The 24,520-nt window shown below is 40.3% G+C and overlaps 1 protein-coding gene across 22 annotated transcripts in view; it reads left to right on the plus strand.

Moving 5' to 3' along the window:
- CLASP1 (cytoplasmic linker associated protein 1) overlaps positions 1–24,520 on the plus strand; it is a 188,751-nt gene that overhangs the window by 150,999 nt on the left and 13,232 nt on the right. For 9 of the 22 annotated variants that reach the window (XM_069780995.1, XM_069780998.1, XM_069781008.1 and 6 more), the window contains 6 exons: positions 3,471–3,614; positions 4,891–4,997; positions 13,846–13,996; positions 15,073–15,319; positions 16,068–16,261; positions 17,938–18,066. In XM_069780995.1, the coding sequence (XP_069637096.1) occupies positions 3,471–3,614; positions 4,891–4,997; positions 13,846–13,996; positions 15,073–15,319; positions 16,068–16,261; positions 17,938–18,066 (972 nt within the window). Of the gene's footprint in view, positions 1–3,470; positions 3,615–4,890; positions 4,998–10,022; positions 10,140–13,845; positions 13,997–15,072; positions 15,320–16,067; positions 16,262–17,937; positions 18,067–24,520 lie in introns of all 22 variants that reach the window. The other 13 variants (XM_069780996.1, XM_069781004.1, XM_069781000.1 and 10 more) reach the window with 3 other exon arrangements.

A 24,520-nucleotide genomic window follows, 5' to 3' on the forward strand; every position in this document is an offset into this window, starting at 1 on the left:
TATCTACTCCTTGAGTAATCTAATGAAACAAGGGCCAAGATTTTCAGAAATGACCAGTGATTCTGAGATAATGAAAATGTTTGTCACAAGCTGAAAACCCATGGATTTAAAACTCTTAGAAATGTTATCTGTAAAAGATGTCTTTTGACTAGATAAATATATTCTAGTTAAATGAAATTTAGAGGATTATCAAGTGTGTCCAGATCTAACTATTAAGACAGGTGTAGAAATGCTGCTCCTGATGCTCTTCATTACTGAAATAAAATTAACTGTATTAAAACTGGGAAGTATTGCAAAAGTGAAACTTGGAGCATGTTATAAATGTGATTTCAGGCTAGCATGGACCTTCCAGCTTTTGAGGTCAGTGTTAACAATGTTCTTGATTTTAGGATAGTAGGGACCAAGACCTTTGTGTGTTAAATCTTAAGTGGGAAATCATGGCTGAACTTTCAGATAATGGCTTTTGCCTGAAATAAATGTAGAAGTGCAGTTGGATGGCTGAGGACTATTTAAAAAGAACATATCCGAGGTTAACCCATGTAACTCCAGTGTTGCTTTTGAGGGCTTTACTGGAGCACTGCTCCCAGGCTGTAGTAGTACTTGGCTTTATTTCAAAAAGCATAGACTATAGGTCTGCTTTCTTTCAGGCCATCTAAGATTGTAAGCATTGTGAGTGACTGTTCAGCACTTCATTCAAAGCCCAATGACCTATTTGCAGGCAACAGCAAAGCTACTGAAGAGCACCGAGTACACAGAATACTGGCAGGCACTCCTAAGGACAAGCTGTATTTTGTGCAAAGAGGGAGGGTGGACACAGTCCTGTTTTCATCAAAGTCAAAACAAAAGAGTGGAACAAAACTGAAGTGACTTCTGGGAGTTGAAACTTCCCTCAGATACTCCTGTATCACATCACTGTGCTATTAGTGTTTGTGCGTCAGGGTTAAACTGTACCAATTAGATAATGCTATGCTTCAAAGTGAAGCCACAGGATTGTAAAGTTCCTGGTGGAGCTTTGGTGAAGATTTTGCTCAGATCTGTGAGATGCATCTTAGACCTCTCTGGCACATGAGAAAGGTACCTCCAGAATGTCACATCGTAGAGTGCATGTGCTCTTGTGCCTGTTTTGCTCTATTTACTTAGGAGGTCTCCAAGGGTGACCATATTTCTAACCCATCAATGGGAGATATGTGGGACAAAGGCACCTGAAATCCTTACCCACCTCACTGTACCTTGGGCAGCTCCTGACTTAACCAGTTGGTATCTCCAGATATTCTAGTCTCTGAGCAATCTCTCAACCTGGGAACCTTATTGATCGATTTTCCTAGCTTCTTTATCTCAGTGAATAAGAGATCTGCTTGTTCTGACATGGAAGATCTGCATGTCCACTTCCTAACCATCCGGGATATGCATGCCATTCACAAACGGGAATGTACTTTGGCATGACTTGTCACTTTGCGTTCAGTTCAACATGCTGATTGTTGTTCTGAGGTCTCTTGTTTGCAGTAATATTTTTATTACAGAAAATACTATGGTGGTGAAAACTTAAAAGTTCTTGGATCAAAATGGACAGAAATACACGTCCTTGTTGGATACCAGGCAGGCTTCATGGCAGAGTTGCCCAAAACTTCAGGTCAGAGGAGGGTAGAGTATGGAGTTAAGAAAGCCATGGGGAAAATTATCTCCCCACTTCTTTCATCCTTGGATCTTTAATGTGAAGTGAATAATGACATACTGTGTTTCTGTTCAAGTCAGTGAGAGTTTTGGCAAGAGGCAGCATGATCCGTCTGGAATGAAGAGTCTGAAGACCTGTTGTTTGCTGCAGTCCTTGGAAGCCTGTTGAGTGTTGTGTGCCTCAGTTTCTTTGTTGACCATATGAAAAGGATGTTACTTACCAAACTTTCATGGATGGAAAATGTTTTTATATACAAAGCTGTGTTACTGCAAATTGGGCCTGATAGCAGAAGTAATAGTACAGCTTGAATTGCAATTTGCACACTGAAACAATGAGGTACTTTGATTCCCCTCCACTATGAAAGGGGTTTTGTGTATCCAAGTTCATCATCTGCTAAAGGATTCCACTTCACAGGGACCTGCAGATCCACTTAATTATTGCAACTTTACAAACACATTACTTACTAAAAACTCCTTCTTTGACTTGATGAGGACAATGAATGTACAGTTATTGCCACGGCAGTGAATTATATTTTTACCTTCTTTAAAGTTCTTTTTCATTTTTAGGAAGTTTTAGAAAGTTCCTGAAAGGGTCAGGCACAAGTGTCGTCTCTTCCTAAGGCTGTATGTATGCTGTTCCAAAATAAGAGCATGTGTAGCTCTGCTGCTTACTTTGTGAGCCTAAGCCACTGCTTTGTATCCAGATATGTATTCTGGAGGTTGATATATCAATGGCTACACCCCTGTTGGAGAAGGTAGTGCTGCAGACCATCAGAGATCCTTCATCATTGCTTCATTTTTATTGTTCTTTTAATAAATTTTTACTTTTTTGTGTATTTTCAAGGCAAAGGCAGGGGAAAAAAAAACAGAATGGGTGCAAGCCACATGGGTTGTATGCTGCTGGGGAAGTCTAGTTAGGAACATGTGATGTTAATTACTCTTGCAGATCTCCACTCTGTGATTTATTCTGCTTCCATTCCCATTTGATTCCATTGTCTTAGTTCAGGATACGCAGAGCTGTATGTTTGCTAACGGAGTTAGTGGAGATCCTGTTCTGGCAGCTATTCTTCCAGGCAAACCCTGTCCAGTGAAATTAATGGTAAAATTCTTAATTGTTTAAGCGGTACCTTGGTTTCACTTATTAAGTTTAGGGAATCTGGTGGGGTTTAGCCTGGCCATGGACCAGAGGAAGGTGGTTCTTACCATCCCAGTAGATCTTCTGCTTGAGATGGAGTCTTCTGTTGCCGAAACAGCCTCAGTGGCGAGACTTGCAAGGAGAGGTGGGAAAATAGAAGTGGGGATTGTCTGTCTGATGAAACAAACTTGTCAGATCCGTAGGAGGAGGAGAGGTTGGATGGGAAGAGAGCTAGTCCCATTTGCACTTAAAATAGAAAGCATGGGAATGACAAATTGCAGTCCTAGATTCTTCATACTTATCTGAGCTTCTGATTTTATTTGTTTCCTGTAAATTTTTGCAGTAACTTGTTCAATTGAAATATGTGCTGGACAGGACGATGGTAAGATTTTCTCACTAGCTGTGAATAGCTGTACGCTTTACATCTGAGAAGTTAATAATATAGATGCAAAAGTATATGGTAAACTCTGTGAACTAAAAAGTTAACTATAGCTGTTAGGAATTCCTTATGACACATTACAAGGAGCATGTCAAAAATTAGCCTAGTATGGGAGTCTTTTTGAGTGGAACACACATCATTTACAGTAAGGCTCATTACTAACAGAATGCATACTCTTTTCAAAGAATAAAAACTGATCGTCTTTTCTTTTTTTCTTCTTTTCAGGCAGCACAAATAGTCCTGATTTCTCTCTTTGAACTGAACACTCCTGAGTTTACCATGTTACTTGGTGCCTTGCCAAAAACATTCCAGGATGGTGCTACCAAGCTCCTGCACAACCACCTCAAGAACTCCAGTAACACCAGTGTGGTGAGAGGCCCTTGTCCTTGAAAACAGCAGAGCACCAAAGACAGCAGCTCATTGACAAGCTGTTGCAGATGTTCAGTAGCATGAATTATCTGTAACTGTTATCTTGAAGCAATATGGCAACAGAGGCTTCTGTTTGATGTTGCTTTTATAGGGACCATTAAAATAAAAAACTCAGTTATTTTTAAATTTAATATAGTCATAACCAGTACAGATTAAAAAAAAAAAAAATTACTGAGAAGCACATAAAAGTTGGTGGGGTTTGTGCTTTCAAGTCAGTGGTGCTTTTGAAAATCTTGCCAGTAATGACATTTTGGCTAAAACAGAGATCCTGATACCACAGATTTTCTGGGCTTACCACTACTATTGAAATCAGTTTAATACCAGATATATTGTCTACTAAGAAGCTTGCAGGATCTTTGAGGCCTACAAGGTCTCCTCAGTCTATACCTATTACCTTATGTTATGTTTTTATATGAAGCTCTTACGTATTTTTTTTTCTCTGAAGGAAGATGTTAGTAGAGGACTTAAGTGTGCTTCTAAATGTCTTTTCCCCACAGAGCAGCAAGGATTAGGGTATTCTTTGCCTTTTTTTAATGTGGAAATCTTGTGAAACTTGCTGGAATTTGAGCCCTCCTATATTTGCACTTCCACAGGGACAAGTAGACCTTTGTGTAAGCTAGAACTGCAGCATTAGGCATCCACGGAAATGGACTGAGTTCTCTAGTACCTTTGACTTTGTGAAGAGAGTCAGAATTGGGAGCAATTTCTACTCGTTTTGCTGTGGTATAAATGATTGTGCAGGCCAGTGGAAAAATGATAAGTTAGATTGCTTACTTATGCTTGTAACAAGCACAATCAGAATGCTTTAGACAATGCAGAAAATAGCTGAATAATTAAATTGCTAAATTGCCAGGGTAATGGTCTGCATACTTTGTCGCCTGGCAAATAGTGTCTGAGAAGCTGGGTAGCCTTGTGGATTGATAAACCGTTTCTCTGGCAATATTTGCAGGCCGTATGTATTGCGTAGTTAAAATTGCAGGTACTGTGGATTGTAGAAAAGTGCATATGTGCTTTCTTTATCCTCAGAGCAGTACCTTCAAGAACATATTAATGACTATGTGAACCATGGCTGCAGATTTCTAGGTCAAGAGCCAGAACCAAAACTGCACTAAGCTTGTCTAGTGCAAACAAAGGCAATATTTGGACCTGTTGTTGTGTACTCCTGCCTGTGCATTGCAACACATTTCTAATCTCTGTCTTCCTGCTTCTGTGCCAGGGCTCCCCCAGCAATACCCTTGGTCGGACTCCTTCCCGGCACTCCAGCAGCAGAACCAGCCCCTTAACTTCACCTACCAACTGTTCCCATGGTGGACTGTCGCCAAGGTAATGCAGCAGGCTAATTAAACCACTTGCAAAATATTAAAGGATTTCAACACTGAGTGTGCATTTGCAGAATATGACTCACTTTGAAAGCAAAAACAAGACCAAAAGTTTACAGTAGATTGCTCCAAAGAAACAGGGTTTGAACATGATAATACATGGTTGGTGATTGACTTCAGTGTTCCAGTCCTCATGTTATCTGTGTAATCTTAATGTCTTTTCTTATAGTATTAATTTTCTTTCATAACCAGGCATTCTTCAGAATCACATTTGTGGGTTCAATAAAGATAATATTAAAAGGCAGCGTTAGAAATGAGGTCTTGTTGGGGTTGCAAATACCACAAAGCATATGATGACTTTCAGGTCAAGGGTTTCAGATTGTGTCTATTTTTTAGGTGTGCCCTTGTGATCAGTAATGCATCTGACTGTAGTTACAGTGCTTGTGCTACTGAGAGAAGTACTGAATCTCTTGTTTGCCTCTTATGCTTTGTGAGGATGCAGAACAAGCAGAGGTGGTAACTTGTGTTTCAATGCTGAATACCTCTCAAATCACCCTCACGGCTGTTCACCAGCAGAATAGTGGCCTGATCCTTTGGTCAGCAGGTCCATTGCAACCAAGTGTACTGCTGAAGCTGCAGATGCTACCCTAGAATACATTGGTCCCCTCCAAAACCTTTTATTGAGCAAACATGGACTCTTGGATATTGGGAATGTACATCGTTCGCACCATAAAAACTTGGAGCAGAGGAGATAGAAATTTAAACAGTATGCTCTGGGACCATAGAGGTATTGGAGGAAAGTATTAGGTTGTTACCTGGTCAAGCTTTGATTCATGCTGGGAAAGCTTAAAAGCTGCTGCTCTTGTCTGCCTGCTCTCTCCATGGGAGATCACTTCCCTTTGTCATGGAAGAGACAGAAGAAAACATGTTGAGTAAGGATTGCAGTTCGTAGTACAATGTAGTAATTTACACTGAAATCTGTTGATCAGTCCTGTCGTGACTTGCTAAAACCCTGTCGGGAAGGATGCTTAGACATGTGAGTTCCCATGTGTCAGGAAAAACACAGGCTTTTAGCCTTTAATGAGTAGTTATACTAATTCCAGCACATGGGGTCTCCTGAGAAAATTTTGGGTATCTAAATAGATCTGTGTGACCCCTAAATCTGCTATAATCCAAAACTAGACTGAGAGGTTGCAAGCCAAGTTCAAGTTGCCTATTACGAGTTTTTTCAATAAAGGTTTCATTAAGAAATTAAGTGGTAGAGTTTCAGGGGACTGGTTCCAACTATGTTGCTTCCTTTTTGACTAGTTTGAGCATTGTTGCCCTGTTGATTTCTTTTGTGGGAAATTATAAACTGAGACATGTCTCCCCGTGGTTATGTTGTAGCTTTGCTGGTCACGTTTGCATATGACACTTATTTTATAAATCCATGACCTTTTACCATGCTTTTTGGGTTTTGCCACTTCACTCACTGCTTTTCAATTTGTCTTTGCATTCTTCTTACCTCTTGATGTCAGGATGCACATATGAAAATATTTGTTAAAGCATTCAGCGTACACTTAATACTTTTGTTGTTGCTATTGTTTTCTAGCATTTTGGGTTGAGGAACTGGAGTTTTCTTCCCATGTGATATGTTCTTAAGGAACAGTTAGAGAGGGCATGTAATTCCAGAGCATTCTGCCATTAAGTTGTCAAGATCAAAACTGCCACTGATGCAGTAGGCCAGGAATTTTCTTCAGAAAACAATCATTCCTTCAATTTTCTATGGAGTTCTTGGAGATGTTGATCCAAAAATTTAGGTGTCTTTTCAAGAAGCATGTCCTGCTTCCTTGCTGGATTTAGTTATTCAAGAGTGATGTATAAGTTACTCTTCAATGACAGGTGAAGGTGGAAGCTGCTGTAAAAGCCCTTTAAAATATTTGGGGAGAAGTTCAACCTTTTTTTGGTAAGTGACCTCTGAGCACTAACAGTAGCTGCAGATTTTTACCATTTGTAGAAAAGGTGGTTGCAAGTACTGCAAATCAGTGGCAGTAGCTTCTGATGCTCTGCTCTGCTGGACTGCATCCTTCTTGAAAATATTTCATGTAGCACAGTGTGAGCATGGTCCTGACTTACAGAACAAGGGATAATTTAGCTCTGTTTCTGAAGAGTATGTGTAGTCATTCTCCCTTCAGAAAAAAGGCTTTGGAAGATGTGCTAACAGGTTACGTGAAGTACGGTACACTGCAGTATTGCAGTTGGTGTACATACTTCTGTGTCATGTTTCCATTACAAATGCTTGGGTTTTGTTATTCATCAGTGATGTAAAATGTCACTTTTCTCTCTACAAACTTGGAAAATGAGCACACGTGAGTCATTCTGATAGCAGTATAAAAGGATAAAGATTCTCAGGGTTTCTCTGCATAGCTCTCCTCTGAAACTCGGCTTGGCTTTACGTTTTTATGGGACCCATTGCCAAAGGGCTGTACTGAGGTTGTGTATGCCCATTCTTTCTGGGATGCTTTATTTGTGGGCCTTGCTTACCTTGTCCATGCCTATGTCTTGTACAGGCAGCCTGAGTGCAGTGAGTTGAAGGATTATCTCCAGTTCTTAATGTCAGCTTTGGTTTTGAAGATTATACTTTCCTTTGAATTTTTTCTTGATGCACAGATTGGAGGAGTAGTATCTAGAGACATATATATCTTTGTGGTTGGGATATGTGTAGAAAGGATAGTTTGGGTCCTTTAGGAATATAAACATGCTGCTAAGCATAGCTGCTCTCCCATATTACTAATGGTTTGTGGACAATATCTTCAATAGTAATCAGCAAGGCTTCACTGATACAGTGTAGTATGTATGTATGCATGCCATTGCCCTTAGGTCATGTTAGTTCCCCCATATTGTTGCCATCACAACTGAATTCCAGATGTGGTTTTTGGGTTTGGTTTTTTTTTGTGTGTGTGTACATGTATTTGAGCTCTCTGGATAGATTTTGAATGTTTTGGTTGAACTGGACTTTGCAGACAGCTAATTTGCCTATCCAGATGATAACATCTGCTTAAGTATCCCCTGATGTTAGTGTCTTCAGAAGGGTAACATGCTTTCAGGTCCTTGGTCAGCATCCTTCCTTCTCCTGCTTTCATTTGCTCCATCCGGTTCTGCTTCATGATCGCTAGAACATATCCACTGCATCTGCGAGTTACTTCTGCATTTGTACCTGCTTTTTTTGTCTTGACAGTTTTAGTTATTGGGGAGAGGAGTTATGGAGGAAAGAGGTGTTTTCTGAAGAAGAAAAGCAGGGGAGGGCACTTGGGAAGACGAAAATAATAGGAAAAAAAACCAGACTTCTGACTGAGAGGAAAGAATGTTTCCAGGCAATGCTCAGATGAATGGCTTGAGTTTGTGCTGGACATAGAAAATCTTCTGAGATTTAGTAAATGATGTAGTATGACAAAAAGGAAAATACTAAGTTGTGAAGTCCTCCATCGTAAGAATACCGTTCTAAATGGCAAAGGAACTTCTGTAAACTCAAATGTTATGTTTAGGTTGTGAATTTTCATCTAGAATTCTGTAGGAATATCTGAAGGAATTGAATAGGTTTGCCCTACTGTTTCTGCCTTTATTAGTAGCCCAGAAACCTGTGTGTAGTTCCAATTATTAAAAAACCCCGTTTAGTCCTTCAAAGATCTCTAGAGGAAATGCATCAAAATGAAAGGCTAACAATTTTATTTGGCTATGTAAGTTTACGTGCTTGTTTTTCACTGACAATAGAAAATACCATTAAAAATAAAATTTGACAGTTTCAGTATTAAGTTGAGCAAGACATGGAAAAAGAATTAAAATAAGCCACCCACGTTATACAATAAGGACAAGCCTGCATTGTTTGGTGGCCCGTTTGCAGGTAGGTGAGACCTGAGCTGTGAGACTTCTGATCAGCAGTCTGGGTGTCTGGTGTATTTCCGTAGTAGTTGCATGTAATAGCTATGTTTTTTGATTGCTGGTTAACGAGTGATTTTCTTGACACCACTCTTCAGAGGAGTTTTCAACTGGCTTTGCCGCTGTTTGTACTGGAGCAATTCTTGACTTGTTTGCCGCTTCTAATCTTGCAATATCTATATATACATATATCATGTACAAATGACTTTCCAAGACAGTGTACTTAAACTTAATAGAAACAAAGCGGTGTCCTGAATACTCCACCAGCTCAAGCATCTATATTCTCATTTAGAACATGATTTTGAAAATCTGTGTACCATAAAGGGAACAGGACAAAAGCAAAGGTTGGACAAATTGGCACAGGGATGGATGCCTTGACCCAAAGGCGCAGGATCAAACAGTAACCAGAAGGGGCTTGTGGAAATTTGATGAGAGATCTGAATTGACTTAGAGGCTGGTTTCATCCAGTCTTTCCAGGTTTGTCTGCTGAGACCTGGGCCATGTCCCCAATTTACATGATATGTTTACACTCTAGACTGATTGTCACTTGCTGCATATTTGAGATCAGTTTGAATCTGGTGAAATAGGATCAGATCTTAAGCCCTGCAAAGGCTTGCTGATTGTGTGGGGCCTGATTGCAGGCTCTTATAGAGACACCAGGAGCCAAACTTTACAAGCTGCCTTTGGGTGTCTGTTAAAAAAAATCAACTCCAACTTTCCTTTCTTCCAGGGAAATCCTCTTGCTTGCAAAGCTGCTTAGAGTTTGAATACAGATGCGTGGTCAGGGATTGTTTACTTAGAGCATTTCAAGAGTTGTTTTTTTAGAGGCTGTATCCATTTGTAAAATGTACTGGTTAGTACAAGCAGGGACTATTTTTGTGTGCACCATATCATTTTGTTAGGCATAAAAGTGGAAATGAATAATAAAGGCCAAAACAATGACTTGTGAGGCTCAGTGGAGTATTCTTGTTTAATTTTGTTTCTATTAATTTTTTTTCTCTCTCTCCAAGGCAGCATGACAGCACTAAGCCACTCAGATTATAGTTTCTTTTTTTTTTTCTCCCTCTCCTTTCTCTGTTTTTTCTCTCTTTCTTTTCTCCTCTGATCACGGCAGTCGGTTCTGGGGTTGGAGTGCAGATGGGCTGTCGAAGCACCCCCCTCCCCTTTCTCAGCCTAACTCCATCCCCACTGCTCCTTCCCACAAGACTTTCAGACGCTCTTACTCTCCCAGGTAACAAGCTACCTGTTAAACCAACTTGTCTGAGGTGTCACAGTATTATTTACCTTTCACACTGTGGGATTTGTTCAAATGTGGGAAACGATTTGCAGAGGCTTTGGTTGGAAAAGGAAAAGAGATGACGATAGGTTTCAGAGAGCGGAGGTGACAGGCAGCCACTTGCTTGCTGCTTGGGGAAGATGCAGCACGCAAGTGGAGGAAAAAAAAAAGTGGATTTTTCCAGACTCTTCCTACCTGTCAGGTTCTTGAATGGGGTTTTATGTTTCACGGTTGGTTTCCAATGCAGAACACAGTTGCTGAGCACTTTTGGCAGGTACTGGTTGCGTTATGATAGCACGAGCAAGGTCTTACAACCTGGCTTCACTGTGCAAGCAGCACATGAGTACTTTCAAACAGACAAATACAGCTCAGTAGGGATTTCAGATCTGCAGTAGTGAATATCCATAGGACAATGAGGATGGAGCTTGCATATATGACTTTGCCAGCTGCTTGCACAGTGTGACTGTGGAACATCTTGGAAATTTGTAGTATTGAAATTAAAATTTTCCACAAGATTTGGAGGTTATCAATTGCTAATTTTGACATCTCTTCCTCCTCCTGTGCCCTCACATTTTGTTCCAATCTGCATACAGATCTTAATCAGTATACTGGACTAAAGCTGTACAGTGGTTTTAATCAAGAAAACCTTCTGAATACAAATTCAATTTGTCAGACCTCTATGTTACATTCGTTGGATTTTAAGTTTATACCCTGACAACAGGCTTTCTGTAGATGTGGTTTCTCCTGACTTAAATATACCTTTTACCTGAGGAAGGACTATGTGCAGTCTTTCCTTGAAGCAGGAAGTTCCTAATGAAAAACTGCTGAAAGAAAACCAAACGAATTGTTCTTTGAGGGCTCAAAATCTGGGTATCTGTGACATCTGAGAGAGAAAATAGAATCCCATAGTCTGTACCTCTGTGAATACCTGCAGAATTAAAACTTTAAATCAATGTTCTGACTCTTCTAGGACAGTAAGATACCTATGGAAGAGATCCATGTTGATTTTTGGAGTTAAACTAGTTGAGAATTTTTTTCCTCCTTTCATTAGCTGACACCAAGGTTTGCAATAATTTGACATATATTCTAGCCCAGAGCCCGAAAGTGCAAGGAAGTGGGTTACTGTGTACTGCTTGAGGATGCTAAACTGTTGATCACTTAAAAATAGTTTGGATTGGAAACTGAATAACAGTTTATGGAAGTAAAATGTATTTCATGTGAGACTGGAAAACTACCAAATTGTATCTTGATAAACTTGTAGAGAGCTGCATTGTTTTAGTGCAGCAGAAGATGGAAAATAATGTTGTGACATCCCTAAACACTGCTCATCTCTGCTCACTTCTTATCCATCCTGTGACTTTCCTCTAGTTTTCTGCATGGGTCATAATTTTTTTTTTCCTTTTATGCCTTTCCCATCCTCTGCCCTGAAACGTCGGTGTAGTTCCATTTTATTTTTTTATCCCCCCCTCCCATCGTGTTGTCTGTGAAGTATTCCAGCAGACATACTGTCAATAGACATGTGTGTTCATGTGTAGAGTTTTTGTTCATGTAGAACACAGCCATAATGTTATCTCCTACACAGGCTTACTCCTGACACATGAAATCACTGGGTTCTTTAGATTTTATTAAAATGTATTTTTTTGCTTTGAAAAATGCATCAGATTGGTGGCTCTTTGTTGAGAAATTGCCTTAGTCCTTTAGCATTGCAGAGTCTGTACTTTGATCTATTCTTTGGTAGCAGCGTAGGGCAAAATTCATCCCTGAGGAAAGAAGCGATGATTTTTAGCAGAAGATTTAGTGTCAGTATATCTGTGGTTATTTCTTGGTTTTTGCCATGGATTTCATTGTGTGACCTTTCGTAAGTCATGTCATCTCTTGGTGGGGATACTTGGGTACAGTCACATGTATACCTTCTTAAGGGCAGTTTCATTACTCGCTTAAATATTGTTTGAAGAACCCTTAAGATCTAATTAAATGTGCTTGAACTCAAAATTAATATTTTAGAGATTGTATGAAACAAAGGTTTTCCTATCCCTGCTTGATACTTATAAAGAATCTAAAAACTGCCTTCACTTTTGTCTGGAAAGCCATCACAGCGCATTAGTGTTATTCAGCTGTCTGAAAAGCCCTAAATACTTTGACTTCTGTAGGTTTATAAGCAGCTTTTGCTTCCTGATCTTGGTCTGTTCTTTAAGTGGCTTCTCTTTCCTCCTGGGCTGATAGACACTGTTTAAAGTTGGGCAGTTGTTCTGTGGTTTCTTTGCCAGAATACATGGTGCTAATGCTTGTGTAGTGCGAGCGCGTTGCTTGGGAGCCAGGGATTATGGCTATTTTCAGTGTGTTAATCCCGAAGGAATCGGGCAGCACCAATCTTATCCTCTGTCTGAAGTTCCTGAGTTTCTTCCAGAAAAAAAAGCAGTAGTTCTAGATATTTAACATCCTACTTTTTAGTTCCTGAAAATAATAGCTGTGTACTCAAGATTCAGAAGGGATTTTCTGTTAGTTTGGTTTTTTTTTTTTTCCCCCCACCCACCTCATGGGGAGTCTTTCTTTTGTGGAAAAGGAGCACAGCTCTTTGTTCAGCCATCCTCCTCCAAGCCCATCCTGTCATCCTTCCCAAACTGTTAAGAAATTGTAATTCACCCCTGTAGGGAGCCACTTCTTGCTGTTTATTGACAAACAACTTGATGTAAATGTCTCAAATTCTTTTGGTTTATTTGCTTCTGGCTCTACTAAGATCCGAGACTCCCCCAGAGAAATTGTTCTCAGTTACTGGGTCTCTTCATTAAATCTCTCTTGGAAAACTGATTGTCATGCAAACTCAACTTCTCCTAGATAGAGGAAAGCCCTGCCAATAATGCCTTTTCATTTTCTCCAAGCTTCTCTTCTTAGCCACATCTTTTCATATCATCTGCCCTTGCATGCTAGGCGTTTTTTCATGGAACTTAATTTTGGATAACTCCTCAAGGAATCCCAAAACTTGTGTGGCTTTGTGCTGCTGAGGAATTTCTGAGGAACAGGCAGACTGCAAGAAAGATTTGAGTGAGAGAATTCCCAAACTTAAGTCTACTACTGAAATGCATCTTTTATCAAGGCATCGTGCAAGTGGTTTTGGTTTTACTGTTCTATAAATGAAAATGAGACATGTTAGACTAAGGTTTACATCAAGATACGTTTTCCTTTCCATTTAAATCTGTCACATTTGGATCCATTGATGAAATATATTTTATATATTATGAAACTTAAATTTCATTGATTTCATTCCCACCAGCTGTCACAACCCTTTGAGTTCCCATAGTGATTGATTTTCTTTATTTTCCTTTTTAAATAACACCATTACCATGCTGGGGATAGGGGGTTTTTTTGGTTTACAGAAGCTAGCACACTCACTGCTGTGGAATGTAACAAACAGTGGACCTGATTTCCCCTCGCTTACAGTGAGGTAATGCCACTGATTTCAGTGGAGGTTCTCTTAGATTTAGCCCTGTTTGAGGGGAGACTCAGACCTGAAGTCTGCTTTGATTCCATCCATGTTTTGTTACAAGTCACTGTTAGAAAGGGTACACTAAATCATCTGTCTCTGACTTAGCATTGTTTTTGTTAACAGTCAGAAGTGGATTCCAATTTCATATGTAACATTTCATATGCGTTTGGTCTTTAGTATGCTGGATTATGACACGGAGAACCTAAATTCTGATGAAATCTACAGCTCTCTTCGTGGAGTCACAGAAGCAATTGAAAAATTTAGTTTCCGTAGTCAAGAGGACCTGAATGAGCCAATCAAACGTGATGGAAAGAAAGACTGTGACATTGTAAGTATTTGATTGATTAGTGTCTCCAGATAAGCGAAATTTTAAAATATTGTGTTCAAACCTGGCTTTGGATTGTTAGTGTACAAAATCCAGTTATTCCTACTGTACGCTTGCAAGTGTCTTTGGCTTATTGGTTGCTAACTTCTTATGCCTAATTTATGGGGTCCCACTAATGTAGTCTGTTGCTCCCTTTGAACTCTATGCTCCCTTTGAACTCTAGCCTGCTGTGAAATGTGCTCACTGGGCTTCTGTGGGAGTCTCATGTACGAAGGAAGCAGTGCTAGTGTTCCTCAGGCTCAGCATGGCTCAGCAGTGGCTTTTTCGTGGAGTGTGTGTAGTTAAGTCTGTAATGGGAATACATGGGTGGTTTCCCTTACAAGCTTATTACTTCATCTATAGGAAGGACCCATAATCACTCTGAGTGCACAACTCATAGGATACCTTATGCTGCATGAATGGTTACAGAATTATCTACCAAGTGAGATGCCATTTGTTTTAATTAAATACATGGACTTCAAAATTCATGGGAATCTTCAATTATGATCCTTATGGGTCCCTTCCAACTTGAGATGTTCTATGACTCTTGACAGTTTTGATTCCTATCTGGATAAACAAGTTTACATTGTAGATTAAGTTAGCCTTCAAAGCTAAAAATTCTTGGTCCAAGATTTTTCTTTGTGACTCTTCTATTATGCATTTCACATTAGCCTGCTAAGCATCATCCAGTCTCCTCTATCAGTGGGTTGTGAAGTTTCATGAGGAAGATATGGCTTTTGCTTCCTTTCCCTTTCTTAGCAAATTGGTCCTGTTCCAGAGCTTGTGATCTTTGCCAGCTTGTGCGGTTTTAGCAATATTAACTTAGATTTAGGAACGTTAGCATAGCTTTTTACCCTGTGGTCACGAGATATTTTTGGAACTGTTGTAGTTGTATAAGGGAAAGAGGTGGTAATCTTAAGTTTTACTCTACGTGTAAACAATTCTATGCCTCTTCGTGTTGGTGGGTGAACTCCAGAAAAGCTATGGCTTCCACAGAATTTGAGTAGTCTTATGTCTTTTCTTTCTGTTTGATCCCCCAGGTATCTCGAGATGGTGGCCTCGCTGTGCCTACCAGTGATGTCCGTGGAAGCAGTGACGTTGTGGAAGGCGGAAGGATGGCTCTAGATAACAAAACATCCCTACTGAACACCCAGCCTCCCCGTGCGTTTTCAGGGCCACGTGCTCGAGAGTATAACCCCTATCCTTATGCTGACACAATTAACACTTACGACAAGACTGCCCTGAAGGAAGCAGTGTTCGATGATGACATGGATCAGCTTCGGGATGGTTTGTATCAGTGTATCTCATAAAACTGCAGGCAGCTTGTTCTGTTTCTGGTATGTTTGTGTGAGGGTAGTGCTCTCAGATACATGTCTGCCCATGTGTATGTTGCATATTACTTTGCATCTGAGTTGAGGCTTGGTATGCAATACTCTGTTCTCATGTACCAGCAGAACCTGATCTGTGGTTATTGAGAAAATTTTACACTGCAGTTTTGTTTGCCTAAAGTTTCCTGCAAACTAGTCCCTTAAGCATCTAAATGCATCTGTACGGACACTGTTTTGGGGACCTTCTGCTCTTTGACTGAAACATCTCACTCAATAGCTCATTGTTACTGAGACTTTCACTTCATTTAAGTGATGCTACACCTTAGCTTTATTCTTTTGCAGTACACTGATGAGTCACTGTACTTTGATCTAAAGGTCATACATGTGATCACTGGTTTTGGGTGTGTGTGTCTGGGAAAACCTGCAGCAGTTCTTATCCTGTAGAAGGAATTATTGGAACTGGATGAAATTCAATTGTCATCTCTTCCTGGTTCGTTAGAAGCCATGTGCAGGTTCAGGAGCTGTGTTATGAACTCAGGTGAAATTGTGGGCTAGTCAGATTCTCAGATTGACTGAGGCCACCTGGAATTTGATGCATTTGGGAGGGGGCCCTTATACATGCAGTTTGTTCTGTAGAGGGCTAGTAATCTTGACATCTTTGATCTTTTTCCCTATTTCCCCAAATGATTTGCTGCCATTTGTCCTAGAAGTACCCATTGACCATTCAGATTTGGTGGCTGATCTTCTGAAAGAGCTCTCCAACCACAACGAGCGGGTGGAGGAGCGGAAAGGAGCTCTTCTGGAGTTGCTTAAGATCACAAGGGAAGATAATCTCGGAGTTTGGGAGGAACATTTCAAAACCATTCTGCTCTTGCTGCTGGAAACGCTTGGAGACAAAGATGTGAGATGTAGATTTTTGTCTTAACTCTCCTGTACATTGCTTCATCTAGGGTGATAGTTCCTCCACACTAGTTTAAATGAAATCTGCTGCAATTGTACAGCATTTCATCAGTGATGCTGCACTGCTCATTTTGTCTTCTGAAGCTTGACAACTCTGCTTTTGTTTTCAGTGTGTTCAATGATGAGTTTTAAGCTGACACTCTGAAGTGTCCCAGTTTTTTGCTCTCCCTCTGGAGTGTTAGTAATGAATAACTAGGAAATTGAGCTAGAATCAGAAAAGAGGTTATCTTCTGATCTAGTACAAAAACTATCAAGATTTCAAAAGTTGTTTGCTTCTGAGTTAGGATGAATTTACAAGCTCTTAACTATATCATACCCATTCCCCAAAAAAGGAGAATAAAGGCACCCTAGAATAGATTAGTGTTTTTTTTCTATGCGGTTTAAAGATCTGGCCTATTAGATCTTATGGGATAGGTCTCTGTCTCTTGCAAAAAATATCATCAAGAACAAACTGCTTTTATAGAGGATCTTGTTTTGAAGTATTAAAAAAAAGCTGCGCTATTATTACAGCTTTATATTTGATAGTTGATCAAAGTGGTAATTTACAGGCTAGACTTATGCTTTTTCCACTTGGGGCTATTTGTTCAGCTTGCAGCACAATGATATTTGGTAAAGGCTCAGCACCCTGCTGCACCTTCACATCAGAGCCATGCTCCATCTGCATGTTACAATATTTAGGCTTCAAAGCACTCACAGCTATTTTTTGTTTTATCTGGTTTAAAATCCATTATATTTCTTATACTCCTTGTAAAGTGTATGGTGCACACACACTCAGAAATTTTAATTCTGAAGCAGTGTAGGTGGCTGACATTTTCTCAGTTGTTGTTCATAGTATAAGCATGAGCTGCTCTAGTCCTATGTCTTTAATCGTAACATCATTACAAATGTATCAGAAGATATGGTGGCTTTAAGTATATGTGAATTGTGCTACTGCATGAATTTTGCAGATGAATAGCAAAGGACATGCTTTAAAGGCTGAGTATAGAGTATTCTTCTGCTGAAATGATAGAATCTATTTGGAGTGGCCACAGGCCAAAAACTTAATGTAACAGTTACGAAATTGAAGCAGGTGTTATAAATCCCTTCTGCTAATGATCTTTTGATATAAAGGATTAACACAGGTCAGTGTTGACTACAATGACTTAACTGTTCTTGAAAATAATTTCCATAGGAGTTACAGGAAGACAGTGAATTTTACTGCATTAGTACATGAGAAACAGCTTTGTTGCATGGATGGAGCCCAGTTTGATATCCACAAAGCTAAGCAAAAGAGGAAGGGCAAAACAAATATGATCTGAGCTTCTTTGTAGATTCATGTAATGCAGGCATGCTCCTTTGGGTACAAATTTGTACTTCATTGCCAAAAGAGTATGGATTTTAACAAAGTAGAGTCATTCTGATTCTTCTATCTGTGACAACAGTTATTTTAAGTGAATTTTTTGCAAAAGCAAGCAAGAAGACCAATTCTGAATTTTAGTTATATTGATTACACTGCTCACTCCACTGGAGCTTGTAGAGCAATGTAAGATTTCTGGTGGTGTAGGGAGCCGTGAGAATTTACTTCAAATTACAATTTTGAGAAGTGGCTTTTTCTAATGTGGATTTCTCTTGACACAGCATTCAATAAGAGCCCTGGCGCTACGAGTCCTGAGAGAGATCTTACGGAACCAGCCAGCAAGGTTTAAGAACTATGCGGAGTTGACTATCATGAAAACACTGGAAGCACATAAAGATTCTCACAAGGAGGTGAGTGAGCCTTTCAGTGTTGCTACTGGGAAGGCAATATGGACCTGCTGAAGAAATGCAGAACCTGTGAGACTTAACAGGCAAACAAGTTATCGGCAGAAGAAACTGATATTAAGTCTCCCAAGTATGAAGAGACAGGATTTTTATGTGCTGAAGCAGGGAGGAAAAAAGTTGAGACTGACAGAGCTGTTCAAGTGGACTTGGAGCTATCTGGAAATGTAGGCCACTGTTTATCGGCTTCCAGGATTTCCTTACTCTTTCTGGGAGAGGCTGAGACCCTGTAGTAGAAAAGTGCATGTTTAATAATTTTTCAGAGCATGCTGGGGGCACTATGCTCCCTCCATCTGTACAGGTAAGGGTAGGAAATCTACTGGAGACCACAAAGCCCATGTTCAAGCAGAATTGTGTGTGAAAACTGAGTGGTGAAATTGGGCCATGCTGGAGAACTGGGAACTGGTGAGTAACAGGAGAAAATGGACAAGGAGGCCATGCTGCTAAAAAGAAGTTGGGGCAGAGGAAGAAGCAAAGGGAAGGGTGAATTGCATTTTCCTTTTGTGAGAGGACTCGTATGTAAAACTGAAAATATTCTTTGGGAGTAAAACAAAAATAAAGGGACATGATGATAACATTTGAAGGTTGAATCAATTTGAAATCAATTCAAATTCCATTTAAAGTCAGTCTTTGTAGATTGACTTCCAAGCTGAATCTTTTAATCTACCTTGTGCACGTTGCAAGTTTGAACTAAACCTTAGAAAGTGCCACATGAATTTCTCTATATGTCTGTGATGGCTTCGTTACCGAAGTCCTTGCTTTGAAATCTAAGACACTTATTCTTCTCTGTGACAAGCTTGTCCTAAGCTAGCAATTTTAGGCATCTCTGTCTGGAGAGCTTTGGCCATGAAAAAGATCATTGTATAGATCAGACTGCTCCAGAGCATTGCGTAACTGGCACAAGGTTATGTTAGCTGTGCGTAGCAGAAACTTTGCTGTTTAAAAATCAAAACAACAAAACAAAAAACACTCTCAGGGAAAGAAACTAACAGGCTGGATTTCACTAAAATGCAGAAGTAGAAACTGTTTAATCCTTTAGTGAATGAGGACTGCCATACTCTGCCTACCTTCTTCTCCTTGATTTAGAGCCTTTGCACTCCTGTCATTTTCAGCTCAGAGTAATAAGAAGCAGTTGTAAATTGATTTCCTGATAAAGCAGTCGGACAAAACATTATGTTCTGAAGGAGTGCCTTTTATTGGCAAGTTTTCCTGGTTGCATACTTCTCAGCTCACCTTGACTCAGTGCCCTTTGTATTTTTTTGAGCGTCCTCCAAAACTGCCATTTCCAGATTGTCTCTGGCATTGTTTTTAATGCCCATCAGAATTCACTGTCCTCATGGGACTGGTGGGTTTTATAGAAATCAGGAACAATGTTGAAAACATGACACTTCGTGCCTCTGTACTCCCCACGCTGTGTTCTTCATGTTTGTGGTATGAAAAGGTTCTTCGGGATTTGCGTGAGGTACCTCCTGAGGAAAAGCAGAGAAAAATAAGTCTATTACAGAGAAAGCAAAGCTCAAGCCAGGAATGAAGAGATGTGAGTTTTGGTTCATCTTTATAGAAGAATAATTGAGCTGTATTGCTATCAGCGAGTAGCTGCTGTGCTGTACGTAGCACGCCTTTGATTTACAATGGTTTTGCGTAACATCTTCATAATTAAAAAAGATCATATTTGTTAACTGCTGCAGTGAGACCTTTGGGTGACAGCTGTCATAGCAGGACATTGCAGGTATATTCCCATTTCACGATCTGCTGCTAAACAGTTGTGTGTGCACAGCTGTATTAAGTGGTGGCACTGGTGCTGAATTTTTCATTCTGTGTATGTGCTTTTTCTGATCCCTGTGTAAATGGGGCTCGGGGCTCTCAGAACCATGATGCAGCCCATGAAAGGCATCATCTGTCTGTCAGTAGTTTGAAAATAATAGCGTTCCCCAACCTGCTGCACTTGGGAATCTACATAAGCTAGGCTAAAGATGTACCTGTGAATATGCTTTAGGTATTTTCACCTGTAGCTGGGGCTTGCTGATTCAGTTAAGTCTGTGAAAAATTAACTGAGAGTCGATTTGGGCATGGCTCAGTTAGTCAAACTTATAGCCCTGAGCCAGAAGGTCACAAATTCCCATCCTGTGGTGGCCCTCCAGCTTGCTTGCACTGCTGACTTTGCAGCGCTGCTCTCCCCAGGAAGGGTGGAGGAGCTGCCCTTTGACTTGATCCCACTGAGCAGGAGATTAAGTGAAGATTCACCAGTTTGTGACTGAAAGGCACTTTCAAAGAATAGCTGAAGAAGGAAAGGGAAGATCTGGGTGGTCTGTTCTACAGTTTTATTTTTTCGCTAAATCAGAGCAATATTAAAGGCAGTGGTGTACCGTCCTTAAACTACATAAAATCTTCCTCTAGACTGTAAAAACTATTTCAAGGAAAGCTGCTATATAATTTGGTTAGGAAAGTGTTAATCCTTGTGCCAGCGATGCCCTGATAGGATGTTACTCCAGGGTTTGCTGTGTTTCTGGGCTGCTTCTGCCTTGTAGAAGATGACGGGAGTGATCCTGGTTTATGGTTTGAGATCCTTTGGTGTGCAACAGGCTATGTAAATTAGCAGAAAAATGACTGTTCTGAGAGCTGTATCTGTTTCAGTCTTTCTTACCCGAGTTTCCTCTTACTGCTAATTGCCCCAAGTTATTGCTCACGTTTTCTGTTACGTATGACGCATGGAGAATCAATCTAAAGTGACCAAGCAAAGAGAGTTTTAAGAGGAGCACAGTACAGAACTGTTAATCTCGGGTACTGTCTCCAAGAAGTCATTGTACTGAGAGGCAGTTCTTAGGAAATCAAGAACGTTAATTTGTCTCCCCAAATTCCAATATTGCTGCTGTTCAGCATGGCCAGGAGGGATCAAATAACAAATTATAACCAACACATTCACCAACCAACAAATACCACCCCCTCCTCCAGTTGAGTGCTGATATTTAGTTAAAGACTGAAACAAAAAGGGTCTGTGGTTTTATTCCAGATTATGTAATTGGAAATATCAAAGCAGTATTAGCATACTTTGATATTTTGGGATGCCTGGATAATTGGCTGTTTTTCCAAGTCCAAGCAGAAGTCTTTAGAGAGTTGGATCTTTGCCATGGCTAGAACGCTTCTGCCTTTTGTTGCTGAAGGCAAGGTCTAGCATCAGCAGAGCAGCACAGCTAAGAGCACCACTTCTCTTCCCAGGGACACAGGAGAGGAAAACTTGGTACATGGAGTTGGATGCTGAGTCGTGTCTTGTTGCGAGTGCAAATGCAGGAGATTGGCAAAGCACAGACCTCAATGGGGGTTCAAAATTAATGTAATCTTAGGCTACAGGCTAGAAGACTCTGGATTGGGATCCATGTTTAGTTTGCATTTTTTTAACTTCAGCCTGTTTTTATACTGTTTGTACTATAACAGTCTATTCAATGCTGTTGATTTAATGGGGTGATGTGAAGACTTGAGCCTGCTTCAGTCATAACTGTAAATATTTATGGGGGTTGACATGTAAATGCCTTTCACTTACTTTTGGAGCATTAGAATGTAATTGAAGTTGTGGATGGTATTAAATCTTGTTGATTTTTATCACTCTTTGTTTGGAGTTATTTGGAAGAGAACCATCTTTCTGTTGCCAATTAGTTAATATTAACTCATTTGTTCCAGTGCAGTTACTCACCCATAACTAAGGAGAGATGTTGCCTGCTGACCCAATACCATTGATATGACATTGCTTCAGATTCATACCAGCAAAATGAGTATAAGTTTTATTATTCAGTATATTAAAACAGAAATAGTTCATTAGCTTGGGAAACGGTTACAAAGTGAAAATCATAGGATAGCTAATTCCCTGCTTCTGTCTCTGCCACTCTGTGTATTCTCTGCAACTAAGCCTGTAGACCTAGCTGACGCCTATTTTCTGTGTAAGGAAAGGTTATTGTGCCATGTCTTAGATATTTAATTTTGGTCTTTTATTATTCAGAAGGTCCATAAGCATAATTGGGATGTAACACTCTTTGTTTTAACCCTCTAAAAAGAGCGTGAAAAAGAAGAAATCACAGCTACCCGTTAACTGTAGGTAATTGTTACTATCTTGCTGAGGTGCTTTTAGACTGGCCTCTGATATTTATAAGATGACTTGCAACTGTCCTCTGATGATGGTATGATCTATGTAGGTCTCTGCAAAATGTACCTTACTAAAGAAGAAAAGTACTAAATGATCACAGTCTTTAAGGTTAATTGATATGTAGTCCATGCTGGAAGCTGCCAAGTGCTGCAGCTTGGCAGTTGTTGATGTTTCATAGCATATGTTTATGTGCTTTTTCTAATTCCCAACACGCTTCAAATATTTAGTGCACAGGAGAAGCAGTCTAATCTACTTCATCTCCTCTGAATCCCGTATAAAAATCACATTGTTTTTTCATCTGCTTAGCACTCCCCATTGCCGAATCCACTTCCTGCTTTGAAACCAAGTTCTTAATTGTTTGTTCCTGTCTGGATCAGACTGTAAAGCCTTCAGGGATGGGAGTTTGCCTGGCTAGGTATTGGTAAACCTCCATCCCCTCCAGCTTAGATTATGCAGGCTTTAATTAACCACCTCTAGATGGCAAAAATTGGCTCAAAAACATAGCTGCATGCCTTGTAAGCCTAAAAGCAAAACCTTGTTCTTCTGCTTAATAAACTCTGGTGCTCTGCGTGTTTCGCAGCAGCGTACAAAGCCTGGCTTTTACCTACACTGCCTCATCCTCTACGATTTTGTGCAGAGGTGGTGCAACTAGCAATCGTGGTAAAGTACTCCAGCTTATGGTCCTACATGCAGCTGTCATCTAGGTGTACAGGTGCTGCTCTGCTGAGATCCCAGCATGTTACACTGATGCATGCCCTATGTAGCCTATGAACCCGGCATGTTCTGCCTTAGGTGAGTCAGGACATAGATTTTTCTTTCCTTATTTGCCAGTAGCTTGTGTCACTTCAAAGCAGAAATGAAACTGTCAAAACCCTTTAGAAAGCTGCTGTATATTGACCAGGAGCAGATTACCATAGACAAACTGCTTCCTGTAGCCATCAGGCAGCAAGCAACATCTATAGTGCACTGAGAATAATAGCTGAGCAGAAGAAACTATGCAAAGAGATGGAGTCTTGGTTCTGGCTGTCTTAAGCGAACAGGATCCCATGGCTGCAGTGCACTGTGAACCAGGTAAACCAGTGGGAATTGTCATCCAAAGTTTGTCCAGCAAATTCTGTAGAACATCAATGATGCTAATGTGCTCTTTTATTAAAAGAAAGGTATCTGTGACAGGTGGCTATCTTGAACAGACTGTTCCTAATACTGCATGTCAGCATATCCCCTCCCACTGAAGCCAGAGAGCATTTCATGTGCATGTTCCTGGAACCATCAGACCTGTTGCTTTGAAGCTTACTCCTTTATAGTATAGTATAGACAACTATACTATAGTTGTCTTTAAGGCAGACATCGTTAGAGGCGAACAGCCTGTCTGTGTGCTACACCTCTCCAGCTTTGTGCATGAGAATATGGTTCCTTTCCTAAAGCAAACTGGGTGGAAGTATAACCATTTCTGTCTTTTGGGAGACTCACTGGAAAGGTCTTAATGTACTGCAGATGTCTCTCAAGGAACCCACCAGCAAACACAGCTTATGTTATGCCAGCAGAACTCAGGCTGAGTCTAGCATGTAGAGCATAAGCTAAGCATTTGGAAAGGAGAAAAACCTGCTTCTTTAAGGCAAAGTGCTATCTTTTAGATCTACATTCCTGGGCTACCTGCCCTGTGTTGAGTGATATCAAACTATCCAGTTCAAGCCATGGTTTGCTCTAAGGTTTTACTGGGAGGTAAAATCATGTTTGTGACATACCTTACACACAGCTTAGTGTCTGTTTTAATAAAACACTGGAGGCTCTATCTAGTCTTGCTCATCTTGCTTCATAGCCACCCTTTTGAACTCGCTTCTTCCATGTACCATCATCATTTGACAACTTTGCTACTTTTCTTTCATATTTCTGAGATCACCGAGGATAATCATATTTGGTCAGAAAAATAGTTTGCTTCACTTGATACCTTACCTGACAGTGACTAGCAAGAAGCAAGCATACAGTGATGCTTCCCTGAGATTATCCTCCCTCCTTCCAGTGGTCTGAAGCTTACAGCCTTCCCATGCTAATGGTTCTGCCTGCCTCTCTGTGTATTTTGGCCTTTGTTTTTTCTTCAGTAAACTTGTCTAATTTTTAATACTCTTGTGACAATGAGCTACCCAGTCTGAGCACGTAGCGAACAGCACCCTTTCTTTTTCTCGAATTTAAAGGATGCGTTTCATAGCCACTTCTTGTGGTGTCTGCTGTTAGTATGAGCCCTTCCTGTCACTTCCTGGCATGTATCTG

The sequence above is a fragment of the Haliaeetus albicilla genome, chromosome 4 (assembly GCF_947461875.1).
Source record: "Haliaeetus albicilla chromosome 4, bHalAlb1.1, whole genome shotgun sequence".
Classification (NCBI taxonomy): domain Eukaryota; kingdom Metazoa; phylum Chordata; class Aves; order Accipitriformes; family Accipitridae; genus Haliaeetus; species Haliaeetus albicilla.